This window comes from Meles meles, chromosome 1, assembly GCF_922984935.1.
Source record: "Meles meles chromosome 1, mMelMel3.1 paternal haplotype, whole genome shotgun sequence".
In the NCBI taxonomy this organism is placed as follows: Eukaryota; Metazoa; Chordata; class Mammalia; order Carnivora; family Mustelidae; genus Meles; species Meles meles.
The window spans coordinates 157,463,776-157,488,278 of NC_060066.1; the positions used below are offsets into that span (position 1 = coordinate 157,463,776).

At 36.5% G+C, this 24,503-nt stretch overlaps 1 protein-coding gene across 1 annotated transcript in view; it reads left to right on the forward strand.

Annotated features, from left to right (window-relative positions):
- NEGR1 (neuronal growth regulator 1) overlaps window positions 1-24,503 on the forward strand; it is an 888,884-nt gene that overhangs the window by 694,081 nt on the left and 170,300 nt on the right. Inside the window, exon 6 of the mRNA XM_045978404.1 lies at window positions 9,747-9,898. Within this exon, the coding sequence (XP_045834360.1) occupies window positions 9,747-9,898 (152 nt within the window). The remainder of the gene's footprint in view (window positions 1-9,746; window positions 9,899-24,503) is intronic.

The following is a 24,503-nucleotide window of genomic DNA, read 5'->3' on the forward strand; positions in this document are numbered from 1 at the left end:
AACAGTATTTCCAAACATTGCAAGAGTCAAGAAAAATCATAAGCAAGGAAAGAACATAGTCAAGTCATGTAAGCATTATGTGAGAGGGTTTCTTTTTATGTCTTGAGGTACAGGATGTGAAATCAGGTGTAATAGGAGGTAGGGTTAGAAATGCATGTTAGGACAAGACTTGGAGCATTTTAAATGTCAGAATAATACATTTAGACTTGATTCTATAGGATGTGGGAAGCCACTAAAGGACTTTTCAAGGGTAGTAGAAATATCCATTTCTTGTCTTCATAAAATGTTTCTCAGACCATTTAGGATGGGAAAGATAACAAAATATGGTTTAAACTAGGGTATAAGTTGTGCAATTAAAAAGCAAGAGAGGAGGGGCACTTGAGTGGTATAGTCGATTAAGCATCCGACTCTTGGTTTCAGCTCAGATCCTGATCTCAGGGTCGGGAGATCCAGCTATGTGTCAGGCTCTAACGCTCAGTGCTCAGTCTACTTCAGATTCTCTCTCCCTCTCCCTCTGCCCTTCCCACTTGTGCACTCTCTCTCCATCTCTCAAGTGAACGAATGAGTCTTTTTTTAAAAAGCAAGAGAGGGAAAAGTTAGTATTTATATATTTCAGTGATTGATTAGATACAAGGAAAGGACCACTTGAACATAATTTTTTATGTTTTCTAGCTCAGTAGTAAGGTGAATGGTGAAGTCATTAACTGAAGCTGGGAACCAAGGAAAAGAGATTTGGGAGAGACTGTACCAAGTTTGGTTTAGAACATACTGAAATCGAGGTATTGGTATTACAGACACAGTCCACCAACAGACAGCTAGGTTTTGGTTGTATTCTTAAAATTCATAGAAGTATTTCCAAAATAAATATCTGATTTTATCACTTTCTAGTTAAATCCTTTCAAGCATTCTTGAACGTTCCTATATGAATGTCCTAACATCACAGTGTGGCATGGGAGGCCTTCATGTTCCTGCCTCTGTTTACCTCTCTGGTTATCTTGCCATCCTACCACCTCACAATAGGGTTGTAACTGTCCTAAAATATTCAGTTTACTGTGGCATGATCTCTATCTTTTTTTTTTTTAAGATTTTATTTATTTATTTGACAGAGAGAGAGATCACAAGTAGGCAGAGAGGCGGGCAGAGAGAGAGGAGGAAGCAGGCTCCCCGTGGAGCAGAGAGCCCGACGCGGGGCTCGATCCCAGGACCCTGAGACCATGACCTGAGCCGAAGGCAGCGGCTTAATCCACTGAGCCACCCAGGCGCCCCTGATCTCTATCTTTAAGGCCTTTTCATATGTTGGCCATTTTGCTTATAAGCCCCTTCCACACACACACAACCATCCTGCTACCTTTGGCTGGCTGCCTTCCACTAGTCCTTTAGTCTCAATTCACATGTGACCTTCTCTCAGAAAACTACCCAGACCCCTTTTTACTTGGAAGGGCATCTCTCCCGATGTACTCCCATTGTTCTTACCTCTATCAGAGCACTTTTTAGATATACTCAGCTTGTTTACTGGTCTCTCTCCTAATCTATAATCTCCCTGAGAGTGAGGGTTTTGCCCTGTTCGCCATTGTGTTCCTGGCATCTAATGTGGTGTTTGAAATACACTGTGTTGCAAGAGTGAGTTGTGGCCTTTTAATCCTGAAGAAACAGAGCCATTCTCATGTTCATACATTGTCACATCAAGAAGAGAATATTAATACAAAATTCATCTGTCACCTTAGATTGCAGGATGTGATAAACCCAGTATGTGATTGCAGAAAAGAGGCTGGTTTCTGTTGCTCAGTTCTGACTTTTCAGGATTTCTTTTTTGTGAATATGATCTCTGCAAAATAGTTGTGTTGGTTTATTGTGGGATGAAATTTGACATTAAAATCATGGGCACATTGATATTAGAAAAGCCGTTCAAGCAGAGGGGAAAAAATCCAGTCATAGGCCAGGTTGTCAGGGATACGAGACTCACTGCAGTCAGAGGAGGATTGACACCTGCACTAATAGCCTTTGTTTACTTGATGTAAAGTTAAAGGCAGTATCTTCCCCATGTGAACCAAATTGTCACAAGTAAGGCAGCCCAAAGGTCTCTAATCTAAAATTATTAATTTCATTAAAATTGACAAAGTAAACAAGACATACATTTTAAATAACCTAATAAAGTCTAAAATCATTAAAATGTCCTAATATATTATAATACATTAATTTATTCAAATGTGCAACTAAAGATAGATACCCCTTGGGGCTGAGACATTGATGCATGATATTCTTTGGTCTGTTCCTAGGAATAAATGATACCATATTGTATTCAAGCCTTAAGTACCAAGCAGCACAGTAAACCAATGGGTTGCTATAGCAGCATGTTCACATCAATTTTCATTTCTCTCTGGTATCTAGCAGTTCTTATTCCTCCTTCTTTTTACTTGTTTTTTTTTTTTTCTCTACCCTGCACATCTGTGAAAAACCTAGATGAGGTTGATAATACACATATAATTGAGACTGAGTTTGGCACATCTTGAAATCATGATGCTGTGATCTTTTCAGTCACTGTCGTAGATCTTTCCTTTAAAAATAATTTCCTGTATTTTCAATATTTAATATTTTGCTGCCATCTGAGAGGAAATGTATCTGTTCTGTCTAAGAAACAGACCCTATCATTGAACAATAATAACACCTATCATATTTCTAGTGCCTACTGCATTTGATGTGTGTGTGTACGTGTGTGTATGTAGATATTACATTATATATATTTAAAAACCATTCTTATGTCAACACTTTGAGATTGACTTCATTTTTTCCTTTTCCCAGATGAAAAAACTAAGCAAGACAAAAATGTAAAAATATAATTCATGCAATCGAGCATACCATAACTACTTATCATACACCTATTAAGTACCCAACATTGTGCTCCATGCTCAGAATACAATGTATAACAAAAATTAGGAAGCTTGCCCTAATGGAGCTACATGCTAATGGGGAATATGGATGGTAATCAAAAGTCATGCAAATATATGAAAATTTGCACCTGAAATGGTGTGCTAAAGAGAAGTTTTTAATTTGCTGGTGATTTGACCAACTCAAAAAGGACACAGTAACTCCATAACATCACTAGGACTTGAACTTCAGAGACAATTTTGAACTTACTTAAAATTATTGCATTCTTGCCACTCATCTAGGTTATGTTTTGTTTTGTTTTGTTTTCTGTCACCCTTGACTGTATTGCATATATACACTATGGAGAGAGATTTACTACAACCCAAATATTTATTGAACCTAGGAGAAGAAGAACAATAATCAATGCTGAAAGTATTTGTTGTGTGGCAGGTAGTTTGAGAAAGAAAGAGTCTTGGACAATTTCATGCCTCTCATCTTGGGAATGTAAGTAGCCTGAAAGGGTGACTCCACTGGGAGCAAAAGGTAACTGCTATAAGAGACTAATGGTCATAACTAAGCTTCACACAGGTAGTTAAGAAAACTCTGGTCCAGGGAATCTGCAAATAGCTAGCTGAACTAACCCTACTTTTTTTTTTTTTTTTTAAATTTTCTGTCCTATTAGATTCACCCCATGGGTTGAATCTGGCTTTCCTAGTACAGATACCACATATTACTTGGTGATTTAGCTCCCCTTGTTCTAGTCCCTGTCTTGACTCAATTTTCTTAAATCACTCATGATTTCTGTCATGTCTTTCCAAACTCAAACATAATATCCTGGTTTCTACTTAATGATTTGAATACCAGTTGCTACTTTGGGACAATACCAAGAGTCAGAAGATCTGGGTTTGAATGTTACCAGATGATAGAAGATAAATTAACTTAATCTTTCTAAACTTCTTTTTTCTTTTCATCTGTAAAATGGGACTGGTAAGGCTTACCTCCTAGGGCTGCTATGAAGTTTAGTTGACACATATTTGAAAATGCTAAAATGTTTTCTGAATGTCAGTTTCCCATACTCTTCACACCAAAATTTTTTTGTACAACATTGGAATTCTTTCATGTTAGATTACTTCAATAATAAATATGTTGAGAACAGCTAACATTTTCCACATACATAAGGCATTCCTGCTTACATTAAAAAGAATCGAAATATGGCCGTGATTCAGAGCTAGAATTCTGTCATTGAGAGAGGCATTGAGATGTGTTGTGCAAGGACCAATATGCCATCTCAGTGTCATCATCACATTTTTGTTTTGTTTTTAAATTTTTTAATTTAATTTTTTTCATTTTCACATTTTTAAGTGTAGCCAAGGTCCTTAGATAGAACTATGTACTATTTGTCTCCCCCCCGCCCTTTGGTTCTTAACTCAGTGCCTTCAGCATGGGAGGTATTTAATCATCGTTTGATGACCAAATAAAACTTCATTTCCATTAAGACCTATCACCTGTGACATTTTTACCATCCACCATGACTTTTTCTGAAGCTCTATTTCTTGAGTTGTATCCTTAATTCATACCACCTCTTAGAAGTCAAAAGGCTGCAATCCATTGTTGGAAGTAATGTTCCTTTTCTTTGTGCATATAATTCTTATGACTCAAGAGCTACCTTCTGTCCCCTACTGTCTTCCATGTCTGCTATACTACCACCCAAAGATCAATTAATAAGATCATGATCTTATCCAGTTATATAACATAACACATTATTGTCATATTTTCTTATAACATGATATATTATTATCATATTTCCTTGTATTCTAGTCTGATAAAAGATCTATTATCATTTGAGAACATCTCCCACTCCTGTTTCAATTTGCTTTAATATTTTAAATGTTGTCGTCTGATACACTTATGTATATTTCTTGTATTCACAATGAAGTATTTCAGTGACTATTTGCACCTGAAATTTGTTTTTCCAGAATATTTATTGTTACTCCTGACCTGAAAAGGCAGATAGTAAATGGTAGTCCCAAAATGTGTCATGAGGCTCAATTTATATATAAAATGAATGAGGCCTGATAGGGCTGTTCCATTTAACTTTGCAATCTTGACAATCAGTGCCAATGGCTTCGTGGTCAGTTTTGCTGTTGGATATTTCAGTGGACTCTTCTGTCCATCCTAGTTACTACCCAAGAGAGGCTATGATTGTAAATTTCATGAACATTTCATGAGTCCAATATATAAATATCCTTAGTTATTATGCTTTCTATGTGGTACTCCTTTCTGACTGACACTTGAGAATATAAGGGCCTCTTCTAATTCAGAACTAGTTATTTGGTCAGGCTGTGTTATTTATGAGTTGCCTCATCATCTGCTGATGAGACAGATAGCCTGCAGTTCACAGATTTATGAAGCATTAATGAAAGGCAGAAGGAAGAAGAGTGAGGCCAATGGTCCTCAGGATGTGTCTTTGTCCATCCAGGCTGCTATAACAAAATATCGTGGATTAGGTGGCTTATAAACCACAGAGTTATCTCATACTTCTGGAAGCTATAAGTCCAAGATCAGGGTGCAAGCATGGTCTGAAGAGGGTCCTCTTTTAGGTCACAGACATCTTACTGCATCTTTACACACCAGAAGAGGCTATGGGAGGTCTCTGGAGCCTCTTGTAAAGCACTAATCCCATTCATCATGGTTTCATTTTCATGATTTTTAAACATCTTCTAGAGGTCCCACCCACTAATGCCATCATCTTTGGGGCTTAAGTTTTCAACATATGAATTTGGGGAGGACACAAACATTCTGATCCAAGAGGTATGGAACAAAAAACCATAGGTGGTAGAGGGTATAGTACAGCAAGCTCCACAGTAACAGAAGGATCTTATAGCCATAGTATCCACTGAAAGGTAAAAATGCAAAAAATAAAAATGCTCAGAAATTTCTAAACAAGCTCCAAATGCTGCTGATCTACTTCTGAGGAAGGAATACTGTATTTAACCACTAACCCAATAGAATTGTTTTCCTCTCTTTGGGGAAAAAGACTATATGAAAATGTCTCTTATTCTGTAATCTAAGTCAATACAAGAATGATTTTCTTAGAACTTGAAAAACTTAAGTATTTAGGAAAAGGAGAGAACTCCAAATAAGGCAGTATTCTGGATTTAGTTCTCTGGTTTTATTGCAAGGTATACTGTGAACTATTGCTTGAGTTGTCACTTTAAAATTTCACATCACTGATTTAAGGAAGTCTGGTTTCAAACAAGTCTGGGATAGATATGAGAAATTCAGTGGGACAAGGGTCCTTCTGTTAATAGGCATGTTTGAAAGCTATCAAGAATTTTCTTTAACACAGAATAACAATTTAATCTGTCAAATATGATAAAAGTTTATAAAAATTATTCTTTTTATAGAAAATATAACTATATCCAACCATTTTGGAATAAAGCTGTTTGACAAAGAAAAATATCAGTTAAAGAGCACTTTTTTATTTGTTTTTAGTCAAATATTGAAATTACATTAAAAACAGACATGATGGGACTTATAAGTGTGGTTCAAATGTCTATATCTGGTAACTAAAGGTAGAAATATTCATCTTAACAGGGTCCCCATTGTGACTGACATAAACTTAGCTGTAAACACCTGTTTGATTGATTCTTCTTTTCAGCTTTGACCTTCTGAGGGCTTCCAAAGATTTTCAAAGACATGTGTTACCCAGCCAAATCCCTAATCACCTAAGCATAGGACTCATCTTTGTAGCAATGGCAAGTTTCAGAATTGATTTGAATGGCTGAGAAAAACCCTCACTCCATGTGCTCTCAGGATTCCTACAGGAAAATCATAGAAGTACACCTCCTGAGATATATACCATCTCAGAAGTCATTCTCCCTCAAGATCAACTTTGGATAGTCTATTTCAGCCATCTACTGGATAAAAATATGTTCTTAGAGGGTATTTGAGGAGTTGGCATTTCTAAAACTCTGAACTCTAGAAGAAAGTACATTTTGGACTTCTCCAAAGAAGAATCTGAGATTCTCCAGTAATCTCAGAAAGGTAGTTTCCTCTAGAGGGAAGTACATCTCCCAAGGGAAGGTAACTTTTCCTATTTTTGGCCATCATCACCGGCCAGGCTGAGGAAAGCAGCAGGCATTGCTAATGACGTGCCCCTCCGGTGAGGATGCACACAGCAGCGCTGGCCAGAGACCAAGAATGGGTTTACACATACAGAGTGTGGACATGCTATATGATTTTGCAACATCTGGGGCTTTGCCCTCCGACACACTGAAAGGCAGAGAATTAGAAGTCAACTAGAAAGACAGCCTGAAGGAACATAAGCAAACAATCCCATCAAGTTACTGACTCAACTCCCTTGAGATTTTCTTCCCAGGGTCTAGCCAAATGAAGACCCTGACTAATTCCTCTTAGTTCTTTAGCGGCAAAATGAATCTTAGTTTTGGTAAGTGGGCCACAATGAGGATTTAGTAGTCCGGGGAGTTGCTGAGTCCTTTGGAGAATGTGTCCATAGCATAGACATGGGCAGATAGATTTGGGCCATAATGCCAAAACTCTCTGGACAATGAAGCTGTAAATTTTTATACATAGCATATAGTAATTGGTTAAAAATAAAGTTATTAATGCGATGCGGGAAAGTATGCAATAATCATGACGGTATTTTTGGCATAAATGTTGATAGATTTGCAATATAAGACAGGAGAGTTAAAAACTGCCATATCCTTGATATTTTATGCCCTATTTTCTTGTGTCAGAGTTGCAGATCATTACGTTTATTGCTCAAGTTAAGGGTTTTCAATGTTTATTTAACTCAGAGCTTTATTAATCTGATTAAAGTTTGAGTTTTGGATAAGTCAAATTCAGCTATTACATGAAAGATAAGTAATTCCCAGGGTAATCAAGCATGGCTGCTTATTTTAATCTGCATGTAACTAGAGTATATTTTATCTAAATTCAGATGCAAGTCACATAATGTAATGCAAAGGAGTTCAACCTAAACTCTCAGGAGAATGCCATTTATTAGCATCTTCATGATTAAAGAAATATTTAGTACTAAAACTTGAACGTATTAAGGAGGAAAAAATACCATGCCATTTGGGCTATGAACTTATATAGCCCATATTGAGATCAGCACATCTTTTCATCGTAAACTTTGGGATTCGTTAGGGAGATGTTATCATCTGGTTGGCATCCTCATTATTTCAGAATTCATATTTAGAAAGAGAATTTCAGAATTCGTATTTAGAAAGAGATTTTCTTGAGGGACTTACTGGTCCCTGTGTTGTGGGAATGTCACCCAGTACTGTTGATCTATGAACATTTTGCCTTTTTTTTTTTTTTTAAGATTTTATTTGTGAGGCGCCTGGGTAGCTCAGTTGGTTAAGTAACTGCCTCCAGCTCAGGTCATGATCCCATCCCAGGATCAAGTCCCACATCGGGCTCCCAGCTCCACAGGGAATCTGCTTCTCCCTCTGACATTCTCCCCTCTCATGCTCTCTCTATCTCTCTTTCTTAAATAAAATAAATCTTTAAAAAAAAAAAGATTTTATTTGTGAGAGAGAGAGAAAGAGAGCAAGAGGCAAAGCACAGCAGGGGAGAGGCAGAGGGAGAGGGAGAAGCAGACTCCCCACTGAACAGGGAGCCTAACATGACCTGGGGCTCAATCCCAAGACCAGGAGATCACAGCCAGAGCTGAAGGCAGGCATTTAACCAACAGAGCCACCCAGGCACCCCAAACTATTTTTTTTTTTTAGTAGTAAGTGCTTTGCATGACTCAAATATAAAATAAAGTATGTCCATATGGCCCTGTCTTTTGAGGAATTTAAACCAATTCAATTTATTTGGATTGAAAAGACCTATGTGCCCAGAAACTGCTACAGAGGACCACGCAAGAATGTGACTTTGGTTTTAGAAATCCCACAACAATTTTGAGAGAAACATGCAGAGAGAGAAAGGAAAAGAGTCATTTAAAGAGCATTAGAGTAGGAAACATAATACACAGATCAGACCTGAGTGAGGAGGGAAGGATCCAGCTGGCAGAGATACAAGGAGCTGATGACCATTGGATGCAGATCAGGAAAAGAGTGAACCAGAGTGGGCTTGGCAAGTCTTGAGAACAGTGATGCTCTGCCAGACTCTTGGAGAGTGAGACCTCTGCTGGTAAACCTGGAGAGAGATTTTTGGGTAGTCAGGGTGGAATTGGGGAAAATAGAATCTTATACTGAGGCCCAGAAAGGTTAGAAGACTTTCCCAGCCACGTCCCTAATATGTGGCCAAGATGAGAGTCAACTTGAAATGCTCTTCTCAATGCTAGGCTGCTGCTTTTCTTCTAGGTTTAAAAGCAAGTCATCTGTCTGGGTCGTACATAGCAGCAGCAAAGTGGTGTTGACCCTAGACTCAGAACCATCCTATCACAGTTGTGGGGTTAACTTTCACGGGAGTCATCTGATATCATCTGAGATGGCTTAGACATATCCTAGCCAACTTTTTTAGAAACGATCAGTTTGCATTTTTAGTAAAATCATTATATTTCATTTGCTTTACTCTTTTTTGACATTAACAGATGAGATGCCATTGCTGTGATGTGTTTAGTTTTCTAAAATGCAAATCAATGTATGAATAGGACATGTGGAAATCGAAATTCAGTTTGTTGTAGAGCACAAATCCTCCCTTAGGAACAATCTATAGTTGTCAACCAGCTTCTCCTCCCTGATATCTACTAACGTAAGGAAAATATAATTGCACCGTGATCACATTATTTGCTAACACGAGTGTGGACAAGACTGTCTATGAGTTGCCATGACAACCTCAATAAAGATAAAACTAAAAATGGTATTCACAAAGCATATTTACCTAGAGTTTCTTTTGTCTTCTAGGCTTTTCAATGGCCAACAAGGAATCATTATTCAAAACTTTAGCACGAGATCCATTCTCACTGTTACCAATGTGACACAGGAGCACTTCGGCAACTATACTTGTGTGGCTGCCAACAAGCTGGGCACAACCAATGCGAGCCTGCCTCTCAACCGTAAGTAATACAGTGTTGCCAATCTGCAGAAATAAAACCTGAGAATGGTGTATGTTCATTTTAGAACTCAGCCTGATGTGACACATCCCTTACACAGAGAAAACTTGGCCCCTAAATGGTATGGGTGTTTGAGAATTGTTGAATTCCTCTTGAAGTCCACATATGTTTAGAAAAATGTTTGGGAGCTGAGAAAAGGGGAAAATTACCGAAATGATAGGACCCACTGAAAAATGTCTTCTGACTGAAGATGGTTTGGTGAACTTTTGTTTGTTTTTGTTTTGTTTTGTTTTTAAAAAAATATTAGAGTATCCTTAAGCATAGGTTAATTTCAGTTGAATTTACTTTTGGTTGGTTTTGTTTAGACATTCATCTTGGAATAGTGAAAATTTCACATGCCATATGTAAAGTGAAAGAGTAAGTAAATGATCATGGACAGAGTATTTTATCCATACAGGGAATGTTTTTTACTCAAAACTGTGTTTGAAATACAACTTAAGGTTTTGCTTAAATAAATACTCTATTTCTAATGTATCTTGGTTCCTAGTCCATTTCTAAGGACTAGAAATGAAAAAGGAAAAACAAACACGAGGGTTGCTTGAACGGAGAGAAACCTAAACTGATGTTTTTCTCCTACAATTACTTTTTAGTGCGTTTCAAGAGCTGAATAAACAACACATTTTCAGAACCATAAGATATTCCTAATTTTCAAGTGGAGTATTTCTTAAAGCAGTCAAAGATTAGACAGAATATACTATCTTTTTAGTTCCACGGAATTATCTGAATCATCCTTATCTTTTGTAGTTAATATTTTTATAGTAAGCTGACATAAATTTATGTTATCATCCTGTGATAAAAAGCTGTCTCTGAAAAATGTGGATATTGTGTAATTCATCACAGACATGATCACTTCCATCTTGCAGAAGTGAGGATGGGAGATATAATACTCCCACTACTTAAAAACATGCTGTAAAAACTATGATTTATGAACTTTGAATTACCACAATTTAAGTACCACTTATATTAATTAAAATATATTAGTTGTTAGTAGAAAATAATCATTTGAAAAGGATTTGCTTTATATACATATTAAAAACAACCACATCACTTATTATTCTAGCTTAATATTACTTAATAAAACACTGCTTGCTATGCAATAGCTATAGTATAATAAACTTGCTTAAGTTTCTTCCATGAGGATGATTTTTCATGTAATTATGAATAATATAAATGATTAAAAATATTACAGAGCAGTGTGAATTCCAATTTAATGTAAATATTGATACTTCTTTGATATACTATTAATATTTTAAATGATTTAAATATTCAAGAACCTGAAAGAATAAATGAATTAAACAGACAAGTAAAGAAAAATTTAAGACTTAATAACATATTAACTTTTTGGTATTTGAATTTCTAAATCACATTCTGATTTTTGAAACTGAAACATTAATGAATAGAACAAGTTAGGAACAAATGTCACTTAAGTGTTTGTGGTGCTCTGGCAACTTTAATGCAACCATTTGGAAATAATTCACTGCTGAAAGGGTTTCTAAGCATGGTGTCTTTAGAATAGACTCTTATCATCTCCCTTTCCCAGTTGGTTCCTGGATGTAACAGTGCTATGAACTACTAGCATAATTTGATTTGTCAACAAAGACATGATATGCAAATCTTATCTGTAATTTTGAGCATAGCCCTAGAAGTCTGGAGAAACATCTATACATTCAGAACTCTTGTGTGACCTCATCTGAAGCTCTTACTGCACTATTTCTATTTTGTACAGTAATTATTTTTATATGCTTTTCATCTCTCTCCACCAAATTATGTTTGTTAAGAATACCTGATTCGTTATGTTATCTCTCATATCACCAAGCACGGTGCTTGCTATTTAATAGGTAATCAATACATCTTTGGGGAGTAAATGAATTTGTTAAGCATTGAATAAGTGATTAAATGGCTAATGAATAAATGAATGAATGAACTGGGTTTTAGATGTAAAACGTGTATTTGTAATCTCTAGATATGCAAGACAACAGCAGGAAGATTACAAGTGACACTTATTGTGAGCTCACGGTAGACCAGATACCATTCTAATATCTCTATATAAATTTGTTCATTTAATTCTCATGTGATCCAAAGAGGTAAATTCTCTAATTTTCTTCTTACAGATGAGGAGACTAAGATGAAGAGAGATTAAAAGTTTGGCCAAAGTCAAATCATTAATAAATTACAAAGCAAAACCCTGAATCCCTTACTGTCTTTCTCCAGAGCCCAAGGTTTTAACTCTTATATTTCCCTGTCTCTTGCTATGAATGTAAAAGCATCAGCAGAATGTAAGATAAATTGCATCATTTGCAACATACTCTTCCAAAGCTAAACCTGTACATATAACATATTTTTCCTTGTTTTTTTTTTTATCAACTTCTCTTTAACAATTTAGGGTGCTATTCTTCAACATATAAAGCTTTTTAAAACAAGTATTTAGATATAAACAACATACACCAGATACCAAATTTAAGGATATGAAATATGAATGGGATCAATGTTTGACTGAAAACTTAAACAAAAATGAGACTCAGGGACATTTAAACACACATTTTTATGACATTTAAAAAATTTTTTCTTTTATTTTTTTTCAGTCTTCCAAGATTCATTGTTTATGCACCACACCCAGTGCTCCACGTAATACGAGCTCTCCTTAATATCCACCACCAGGCTCACCCAGCACCCCACCCCCCGCCCCTCCAAAACCCTCAGTTTGTTTCTCAGAGTCCACAGTCTCTCATGGTTCATCTCCCCCTCCAATTTCCCCCAAATCAGTTCTCCTGTCCAACTCCCAATGTCCTCCGTGTTATTCCTGATACTCTATAAGTAAGTGAAACCATATGATAGTTGACTCTCTCTGCTTAATTTATTTCACTCAGCATAATCTCCTCCAGTCCTGTCCATGTTGATACAAAAGTTGGGTATTCATTATGGAGGCATAATACTCCATTGTATATATGGACCATATTTTCTTTATCCATTCATCTGTTGAAGGGCATCTTTGCTTTTTCCACAGTTTGGTGACTGTGGCCATTGCTGCTATGACATTGGGGTACAGATGGCCTTCCTTTTCACTACATCTTTATCTTTGGGGTAAATACCCAGTAGTATAATCGCAGGGTCATAGGGTAGCTCTCTTTTTGATTTTTTGAGGAATCTCCACACTGTTTTCCAAAGTGGCTGCACCAACTTGCATTTCCAACAGCAGTATAAGAGGGTTCCCCGTTCTCCACATCCTCTCCAACACTTGTTATTTACTGTCTTATTAATTTTGGCCATTGTAACTGGTGTAAGGTGATATCTCAATGTGGTTTTGATTTGAATCTCCCTAATGACTAATGATGATGAACATTTTTTCATGTGTCTGTTGGCCATTTGTATGTCTTCTTTGGAGAAGTGTCTGTTCATGCCTTCTGCCCATTTTTTGATGTGATTATTTGTTCTGTGCGTGTTGAGTTTGAGGAGTTCTTTATAGATCTTTATCTCTAGTGTCATTTGCAAATATCTTCTCCCATTCCATGGGTTGCCTCTTTGTTTTGAATGTTTCCTTTGCTGTGCAGAAGCTTTTGATCCTGTGGAAGACCCAAAAGTTCATTTTCACTTTGTTTCCTTTGCCTTTGGAGACTTTTCTCTTTGGATGGTATAGTTATCCAACACAGGCATTGTGAATCTACAAAATATTATGGGGAAAGACAGTTTTCTTGAAGTCCACATGATGCTAGCTGGAAATTACACTGTGTCACTTGAGAAGAGCTTTTGCTTCACAAAGTCTATGAATGGAAGAGTCTTCAACTTCTAAACTGATCCAAGATGAAGCCAGTTGTAAACTGACCTAGTATTGGACTATGACCAGCTGTTAAAAATCTATTGCTGAAGATCAACCCTTCCTATAGTTAAGGGACTGTGTAAAGCTAGCTTGCCTATTTTCTTATCCAAGAGAAAAGAAAGAGACTCCAAAAATTCTGTCACTTGTGTACATGGTGATATTTGGAACATGCCATGAATAAGAAAATTTCTGTTTTCAGGGTTTGTATCCCTGATAGTTCATATACTCAAAGACAGGGTTATCAGAAATGTGAGTTGCCTAGTATAGTGTTTATACATAGCAAACACTCAAACTGATTGACAATAGCTTTCCAACAAAGCTTTAGCCACTAGGAATCAGCTCCCTAACTATAACTACTTAGGATTAATCTTGGACTGATGCAGTCTACTCCTGGTTTGTAACAACCTACATTTTCTAGATCACCAAGAAGACGGAAAGCAATAAGCAATAATTTAGAGCTTTGCTATAACTAAGACTATCCAAAAAATAAATAAATAAATAAATAGCAACATTCTTTGGGGGTGGTATGTGTGTGTGTACGTGTGTGTTTCACATAAAATGAGTCAAGCAGGCCTGGGTTTGAATCCCATTTTTACTACATATCAGTTATGTGTGACTTTGAGTAAGCAAATTCTGCAAAGCCTTGGTTAATTCATTGATAAGATGAGGGCACTACCAGCTCCCATCTATAGAATAAAAATTAAATGAGATGATGCATGTAAAGCATTTATCATCAGCCTGGAACAAAGTAAACAAATAATGTTGGCCATTGTAATTATATTATAATTATATTATATCCCCTAAGAGGACTCAGTTCACAAAGCAATATATAGATGGCTGACTTTATTTGTTGATGCAGAGCCCAACACTTTACTAAGAATTTAGATGGTAGACTGTCCCTGGCAAGCCAGGGGGAAGGCATGCAAATCTGAAATAATGTCCCAACTCTAGCTTGTAACTTAACCTCATCCTTCGTCAGTGCAGAGACCAGTCTTTGTGGCACTGATTCTAGATTAAAAAGGATGTTTGCTGCATAGAAGTTCAGACATCTAAGAGATTCAAAGAGTAAAGGCAAAACTAAAACAATTGTTCTATTTTTAGGCTTAAATAATTGATTCTATAGCAACAACCTTCATTCATTTTATATATATGAAAATGAATGAAGGTTGTTGCTATTGAATAATATATATATACACACACACATATATATATGTATATGCATATACATACATATATATATATACATATATATATATACATATATATATATATATAATATATATATATATATATACACACTGCCTACAATGTACAAAACACTGTGTTCAATGTTAAAAAGAAAAGAAGTAAGGATCTGGAAACTGATCCTTAGAGAGTTCCCTCAGATGAATGAGAGGAGAGGAATAAGAGAGACAACTGTAATGCAGTTCAGGAATGGTAGCATACCAGGGCAGAGAAGAGGCTCTGAGTCTGGTCTTGAGGGCCATGAAAGGACCGTCATCCAGGTTAGGTAATACCACTATGAGAATTATAGATACAACTCAGAATTTCATTTTAACCACCATTTTATCATTTTCAAAGACAGACATTTGCAGAGTTCATTCATGAACTATCATGACCACAGTGTACAGTGGCATAAATGAAATAATGATCAACTCAGTCTTAGTGACTGAGGGAGAACTGTAAGATGTCCCTTGAACAAAGGATATGCTAGGATTGAGTCTGGGTGTGAAATGGTTACAGGGCTGGGAGTGGGAATATTCTAATATGAAGCAGCTGTTCTAAAGACACGGCAGTGTGAAACAATCTGATACATTTGAAGACATGGTAGTATCTTTATAGGGTAAGAGTAAAGTGGGAGAAGAGAATATTGAGAGATGACCGGACACCATCTCTCAGTGGAATTAGAAATATGTAGAATTTGGACAGGAAGGGCTGCAAATGAGCTCGGACTTTATCCTTCTGGTTTTGGAGAGCCACTGAAGGATTTTCAATAAAGGAAGGATATGAGCAGATTTCCTTTCTGAAAGACATTCTTAGATAATGTGAGGGCTAAACCCAAGTCTTACATTTACAAGAAGATAATTCCACAAAAATAGGGGGAGAGGTGAGAGAGTGGAGAGAAATTAGGAGACTTAATGACCAAATGTGGAGAGAATAAGAAGGGAAATGTAGGAGTCCAGGTAATTCCTAACATTTAGTTGGGTAAGATTAATCAAGATAGAACATGAGAAGAGGATTAGCATTTTCAGCTTTAGGGAGTAGGGAGAGATTGAAAGAAGAAAATGACTTTAATTTTAGAGGTTGAAAGAAGAAAAGTGCCTCAACTAGAGGCAATGTTCAGTAGGTAGCTGGATGTAAAGTCCAGAATGGAGATACAATTTGGAAGTTATGAGAATTGAGGTGGTCATTTCAGTCATGTATAGCAAAAAGCTGAGGAGGGACAAAAATCCAAGTAAAATCAGCATTGAGGAATGAGCAGGAGTTGAACCATCCCGTAGAAGCTCATGGATTCAGTGTGGAGAGATGCCAGAGGAAGATCAGTGTCATGGTAGCCACAGGAGGACTCTCCTTCAAGAAGAGGGATGGTCAGCAGTATCCTATGCTACAGCAGATCAGAAAAGTCTGAAAATTAACCACTTAAAGGAAGAACACAGATTGATGATCTGTCTTGGCACTTTAGTGGCTGGTCTGAACTGGCTTGCTTTATGATTAATAGGTCAGTGGCCATGTGTATCTCAACCCCTCCCTGACTGGCAATGGCAAAGAAGCAGTACGTCAGTTTTTGGTGAATCATCCTTCCCATGCTTCTTGTTCTTCTGCAAGCCTCCTTCATTCTCAGTTTGTGAACCTCTTTTTCTCACATTTTTCTTCAGTCCCAGAGAAACAAGAAACGACTAATTTAAAATGAGGTCACCTTAAACCCCTTTGCCTTCCATAGCCTGTAGGCTTGAGACTATAATAGTAAGAGGACTCGAATTCTAAGCAGAGATGTTAGTAACTTCATCAGTAGGATTACTTTAGGTAAGGAATATATAATTTCTCAAGTTAGGAGAAAGCAAAATTTATGTTAGGAAAACTATGGGAAACCTAGTATTCAATGAATCCCTCCCCTTGTAGGTAGGTCATCTGTCCAGAAATTTCTGAAATATAGCCTGCATTGAAAACATCTGTGTTTGTGTGTGTGTGTGTGTGTGTGTGTGTGTGTGTGTGTGTGTGTGTAAAAGATAGAGAGAGAAAAATATCTACAGATCAGTAGAGACCAGCCTCAGGAAAGAAGTGATTTAACAAAATTAATAATAGATGACAGCATGCCAACTATTCATAACAAAATTCCTTATTAAGTAAAAAAAAAATGGGGATTCAGAATTATTTGGGATTTTATATTATTTTTCAGTTGTGCTTTTCGTTTCCTGAACATGAGCAACTGAAAGAGATGATTCCTTTAAGTCTTCCCCTTAAAGAATGTGAACCGAATGATCTCATCCTGCCATCTACGGGTCCAATTCATCAAATTTGCATCATTATTTGATCATAATTCAGTAACCAATAGAAGTCATTTCTATAGGTAAAATATGTTGTATATGGTTTGTTTCTTACCTTCTTAAAAAAAAAAAGATGTTCATCTAAGACACAAAGAATCACAGTCCAAAGAGAAATAAGGAAAGAGCATTAATTAAGAAGGAAAAAATCTTAGCCATATAAACAAAGTGCTTAAAAATCACATAGCTTTGATTTAATACACCTTTCTCTTGAGACCTAATGTATGAAAATATTTGGGACAAGTCAAGTTTTAATATTAATAGAGTCATTGTATACAGATTTACATAGATAACAATAATACTGCTCCAGTGTGTGGGTGCCAAATTCCTCTTTCTTGTGTTTCCAAAAGTGGGGTGTCAAATCGATTGCTAGAATATAGGTCCTAATGATGTGATAAGGACTTCTTTTCTTGGGTGTGTGTGTGTGTGTGTGTGTGTTTGTGTGTGTGTGTATGTGCATGCACATGCATTTATTCAAATAATAAAACATTTGCCTCAGAAATATTACACATACAATATTCAAAGAACTCACCAAAACTTTGTCTTTTCCCCACCTTAGCAACCCTGTGGAGACAATAATGAAGTTCCAATTTCAGATGTTTTATACAATCAATGCTATTAAGGTTTCTGGAAAATCTCCTTTCATGTTAGAGGATATTTCTTCCCAATCTGTTTAATTTGATGGACACCTTCTTTTTGAGATTTAAAAAAAAAAAAAAAAGTCAATAGCTGGTATCCAAAAGGTAAATGGAAGAGGCTATTGAAGAAAGTAAGAATGTGGCTGGCATAACAGTTTTTCCTTGTTTAGATCCGACTGAAGCAGGCAAACGTTATTTTTTGACTGATTTGTTGAATATGGAGCCAACTGTGCCCTTGCAAGTAATATTTCGGCTCTCTGCTTGCTTCAAATGTCCCCACATGCCAGTAAGCAACTGTATGGGTTCTCTGTTACTTTTGTGTATTATAATGAACCCTGATTCCTTGTGAAAGGAGGTACCACAAATTTGAATGATTCATATTTTAGATTGAAATTGATCTCCCCTCCTGGAGCTTAAAAGAGATAGGAATTTCATTTTGGTTGAAAGAGGCAGTAATAAATTTAGACTCGGTGATTATTAAAGACAGTGTGCTACGTGAGCGAACTAGCTTTATCCTCACAGCTTTAAGATGTTAATGGAAAGCCTTCCCTGGATGTTCTGGAAATAAATATTTGACAAAAATTGGGTTTGTAGTTGTAGCTGGACTTTGATATCAAAGCTACGTGAACACACTGAATGGCACTCGGCTAAACTGAAATACACACGTACATAATCGTCACACACATAATGGAGGTATACAAATTTGCTGAAAGGCAGTATGAGGGAAGCAAGAAGATCTTTTCCTCCCTGACCTTATTCCTAGAAGCTTTGTGTGTTTTCAAGAAGCTAGACATAAAATAGGCATTCGGTGCCTTCCATGAGAGACGATACCCGACAGGTTGGAACAGGTGGAGCTCCAGTTCACCAAGTCCCCACTAGTAAGAGCCAAACACAGACACTGACAGTGCCTTAGATAGCCATGTCAAATGACAGAACTTTAAACCTAGAGTAGTCTCAGTTTACCTAGTTAGTTTTTCACCAACTTTTTAAAGCATTGGATTCCTTTCCTTCCCCAAATAAAACCTGATGCAAGCCCTTGGTATAGAACAAAGATAAAACTGGAGTTCATTTGTTTCATTTGGAGGTAAATGTGGAAAATCCTGTCTTTTTCCTTCATATCACACTGCACAGTGACCCTGAGGCCCATCAAAAAGCCACAGAGTTGCACAAGATTTGGTTTGAAAATGTTCCGTCTAGACCAGTTCTTTAACTTTATAGGTGAGGGAGCTCAAAGTTGTATGTCGTCAGAGCAGACAACCCTACAATTCCTATTCTTGTTCAATGCTCTTTCTGCTACACACGCCAACTACCGAATGCTTTGAAAGCGAATGGATCTGAGTTGAAACCATAGCCCCCTATTTGAGATGTTGCACGTTATTCTCGCAGTCCCAATCTTTAAACTTCAGTTGTCCCATATATAAAATAGGGGAAATAACTTAATTTTCTCTGGTTCTGGTGAAGATCAAATAATATAGGATATGTAAAATAGCTAATATGGTGCCTCATTAAATGTCAATTTCCTTTTCTTTCTTTCTTTCCTGATCCAAACATTGAAGAGTAACCAGTGAAGCTTAGTCTCTGTAACCCCAGTAACTGTGTAACTTTATCTCACTGGGTATTTGAGGACAGCGCTGGTTCTTTAATTCATTTATTCATGTACTTATGTATATCGCTATGATACTGTCTCTTTTATTAGAATTATTAATTAAGTCAGCCATGCACATAAACATTCACTTGTAATGATAAAAAAAAAGGTGGTCAGGTTGATAGAGAGGGTTGTACAAGATTAATTACTCTACTGATGTGTTTCTCTCAGGTTAAGAGGCAATTTGACAGCTGCATCCTCAAGCTACTGAAGCTATGCATATATCCCCATGGTTGACAAAGGGTCAGTAAATGCCAAAGGGAGAACGCAGCTTTGGCATTTGCTGTTGTCATTGATCAGCATTGAAATGTAGCATGTTTTGGGAATTAGGTACCAAAAAGATACTGAGAAATCAAAAGGAGTTCAAAAATTAACCATAAAATTTTATTAGGGATCCTAGCCTAAGAGACAGGCAATTTAGGTTCTTGCCTTTACTCGGAGAAGTCCTTAAGTAAACCACTTCACTCTTTGGCCTCAGTTTCCTCATCTATAAAATGAAGAGATAAAATACTCAAATTCTCTTTCAGCTATCATGCTTTAAGATTCTAAAAAAAATCTATATACGTTTAAAAGAAATGGTATTTATGTATTGGTTGTTATTAAAAACAGTTACACTTACTCCTTAACAAAGTAGAAAGGCTGCCAATATTTTCCCCTTCTGTACATTTTTGTCATTGAGCCTGAAATTATTTTTTATTGACAGGGAAAAAAAGTATTTTAATGTATTTTGCTCTGTGGTGAGTTTCCATAAAGTTTAGCTCAATAGCACTGCTGGCCTAATCATTTTGTCATCTCTACAAAGAATTTTACTCTCCGGGGAAATTTCCTTTATGTTCACAGTTTCAATTCTGTCGGCCAATAACCTATGAAAAGGCACTAGAATAGATCTTCTTGCTTGCTATTTCACAAAACTCTAACCCTTATAACAAATTAGGCCAAAATGTGACCCTGTATATATGGAAGCGGTGGCTATTAAGATTTTGTAAAAATGAAAACATGCCAACCTTGCCAGCTTGAAGAAAAGATATTACCAGTCTCTACCTTCAGTAGCGCCTTTCCCAATCCTTTCCCTGACAAAGCATATTGGAGGTCCTGTGAGTGACTCCCCTCCCCGTGATTTCTAAGTAAGTCTCTTAGAGAATACTTAGCCAGCATGCATTATTTTCCCCGTAGCAGTGACTGAATTTGAAGCATGACCCAATAGTGTGAGCACATGACAAGGTAGCAGTCCGAGCCACTCCTCCCACTTCCACTTTGGTGCCGTTATTTCTTTTTCTGAAAAATATAAGTGTGACCTCTCATATAAGATTCAGAGATATAAGTGAAGAAAATGATTATTATGAAGTCCTGAGTGCCATTATTATTAAACTTCCCATTTCTCCTCAGGCAACATGAAACATAATTAATAGAGCATATCACCAAAAGGAAAAGTAAAGTGAAATTGGATTTTTTTTTCTGTTTTGATGTTCCAAATAAAGGAAAAAAGAGGAAGAATTAATTGTGAAAGCAATGATATTTCAATGGGCCACAGTTTATCTAAAGCACTGTAAATTCTGTTTTAGTAGCCATAAAACTGCTGGGGAAGAAATCGAAATGGCATGTCCTCATTGAATGTGTCTATTCAGCATAGACTGGATTTCCTTCCTTATAAATATAATCCAATTGTGATTTCTCTCCAGAGACACAAATTAGATATCTGCCCAGTATATACTTAAGTAAGATTTGAATAAGTCAAGTAAGACTTGTTTGCATGAAAATGTTATTTCACCTATGGCAGGGCCAGAGAGTTTTAGTAAGTTAGATTTTTTCCATGTTTATCCTTTTTTTTTTTCTTAACCAGCTTTCTCTTTCAGTGATTGGTTGCTGGGGGGAGGTGGGACTGGGAGAGGGGGAGGGGGCTATGGACATTGGGGAGGGTATGTGCTATCGTGAGTGCTGTGAAGTGTGTAAACCTGGCGATTCACAGACTTGTACCCCTGGGGATAAAAATACATTATATGTTTATTAAAAAAAAAAAATGTGGAAGGGGAGGCGAACCATAAGAGACTATGAACTCTGGAAAACAACCTGAGGGTTTTGAAGGGTCAGGGGTGGGAGGTTGGGGGAACAGGTGGTGGGTAATGGGGAGGGCACGTTTTGCATGGAGCACTGGGTGTTGTGCAAAAACAATGAATACTGTTACGCTAAAAAAATAAATAAAATGGGAAAAAAAAATAAAGTAAAGAAATAACTCGAGTAACCCAGCTCTAAAATGTGGTATTAGGTAGTTGCATGCTCTTCAGTTTCCTTTCTTTGATTTTTTAAAATCAGTCCAATTAGTGCATATGTAGAACAGCCTAATTAGTGAGGCAGATCATAATTCTTGTCAAAAAGAAAAAAAAAAAAACATTAGAGTCACCACTCAGTCCACTTAAAAGGAGTCACAAGTTTTCTAAAATACTTCCTAAGACAGAATTTAGCAACATGTTTTTCTAAAACTGACAGGATTATAGTCCACATTTTAAGAACTCATGGTCGTACCTGTAGGAAAATTCATATATTCTCAAAAGATAATAATTTCTTTGAAGCACTATAGTTTATGGTATAATATACGCTTGCCCAAATGTAGATAATATCTATAATCAAACTATTTAACTAAGCAGACACACTTTTAGGAAGACTCACATAAGCTTTGAATGCACAACTCTGCAGTCTTGACTCTGCTGGAAAAAGATAAATGGAAAGTGTTTATTTCTCTCAAGCTGGCATATGGCTGTTGGAGTCCATATTTGACATCCTTGCTTACACCTATTTTGCTTCATACTCCAGAATCACCTGTATATCTTGAACATCCCTCCCACCGGCAGCACCTGAAAGAATGGGTCTCATATGCCAAAATATTCTTAGACTGCCACACATCATCATCATCATAATCTTCTATTCACTTTTTTCCTTTGTTAGCATATTCCCGGATCCTTCCCATTCTCCTTCCCTTCTCCTCCTCCTTCCTCTTCTCCTATATTTTTAAAAGATAAAAGATGTTGTTGCATATGAGTTATAGATTCACATGCTTTCTGGATCATACCCTCTTTTCTCTCTCTCTTTTTTTTTCTTTCTCTTTCTCTCATTTTTCCTCAACTCTGGGACTTAATCATCGCCAAAACAGATAAATAGATGCTTCTCTAACCAGGAGTAGAGATTCGGGATAGAACTGAACAGCCCTGAGAATAGGCAGCTCAAAAATTGCTTTTGAAAGCTTCATCACCGAAAATGTAATCAAACTTAGCTTACCCAAAATTGATTTAAGTTGCAGCCTAAGGGCCAACCTCTGACCGGGGCAGTGTTCGCACTGGCATCGATTCTGCCCACAATTGAATTACTCAGCAATTCTGTGCACTCTGAGTTCTAGCCCCGGAGTGCAAATGGCCAATTTGGGAAGCAACCTGGTTGTGCCTGAAATTTGCAGGAAGATTTTCTCATACATTCCTGGGAAAAAGCAGGCTTACTTTTTAAAAATAGTCTCAGTCATGGATTTGGCTGCCCAAAGCATCTTTTGTTTTTGTTTTTTTAAATGTTTATTTTGATGTTAGAAAATTGCTTCTCCCAGAGAATTTCTTCTGACTGGAAGGATGAGTTCAAATCTTAAGATATGTATACTAAAATTTAGAGAAAATGAAAATTAATGATGAAAATGTAAGTCAGTATAATATTCTACTATTAGATAAAGGGAAAGGCAATATACACATTGTATTTTATAGTTCTAGATGCAGCAGTTAAAAAAAAAAAGCAAGACATTGGGGAAGGTACGTGCTATGGTTAGTGCTGTGAAGTGTATAAACCTGATGATTCACATACCTGTACCCCTGGGGCTAATAATATATTATATATCAATAAAAAATAAAAAAATATATTAAAAAAAAGAAAAAAGAAAAAAGAAAAACATGTTTACTCTGATGTAAGAGAATAACCTTCTACAGGTATTAGTAGAATTGTATTCTATGACACCATATCTACCCTTCCTTTCCAAAGTATTTTATAAGATTGGCATAAAAAATTATAAGTACTCTTCTAAAACATAGCAGGCTTTTGTTATGCATTTTTATTTTTCATGTTTATCCTTATCCCCTTGTACTGTAAATTAATTATTTATCATCTATCCTTCTCACAAAACTTTTTATTTTCACATAAACCTTCTTATCTTTATGTATTTATTTTACATATTTATAATTATAACATAGATTGAATTTTATACCTTGCAAAAACTTCCTCATATTTCTATTCAGTCTTACTTAATAAATATTTTATGGCTTTGCTGTTATATATTCAGTGGTGCATTGGTAGAAATGTAACTGAAACAAAGAATATGTATCACAAAATTTACAAATAATAATAAATTGTGCTATGCACTTTATAGTAAATTCCATACAGCCAATTTCCTCTGAAAGAATCCTTTCATTGATTTTTGCCAAAGTCATGTATCTATAGCCAACTATGGCTGCAGTTCAGTCATGATTTGACAAGCGGAGTTAGATCCCAACTATGAGTATTATTCTGATATGAATGCCTGTTGCTATTTTTATTTATGATAATGAGTAGGATGAAAGTAACCTCTTTGCTGAAACAAATAGCATTTTTACGTTTTTTAAGGATTTTATTTATTTATTTGACACAGAGAGAGAGAGATCACAAGTAGGCAAAGAGGCAGGCAGAGAGATGGGGGGAAGCAGGCTCCCTGCTGAACAGAGACTCTGACATGGGGCTCCATCCCAGGACCCTGAAATCATGACCTGAGCTACAGGCAGAGGCTTAACCTGCTGAGCCACTCAGGTGCCCCACAAATAACATTTTTAGATCCTGAGAGACAATTCTATTTTTTGTTCTACTTATGTAAGGCCTACATACAATATGTTTTAGGTTTAATTTCCATTGA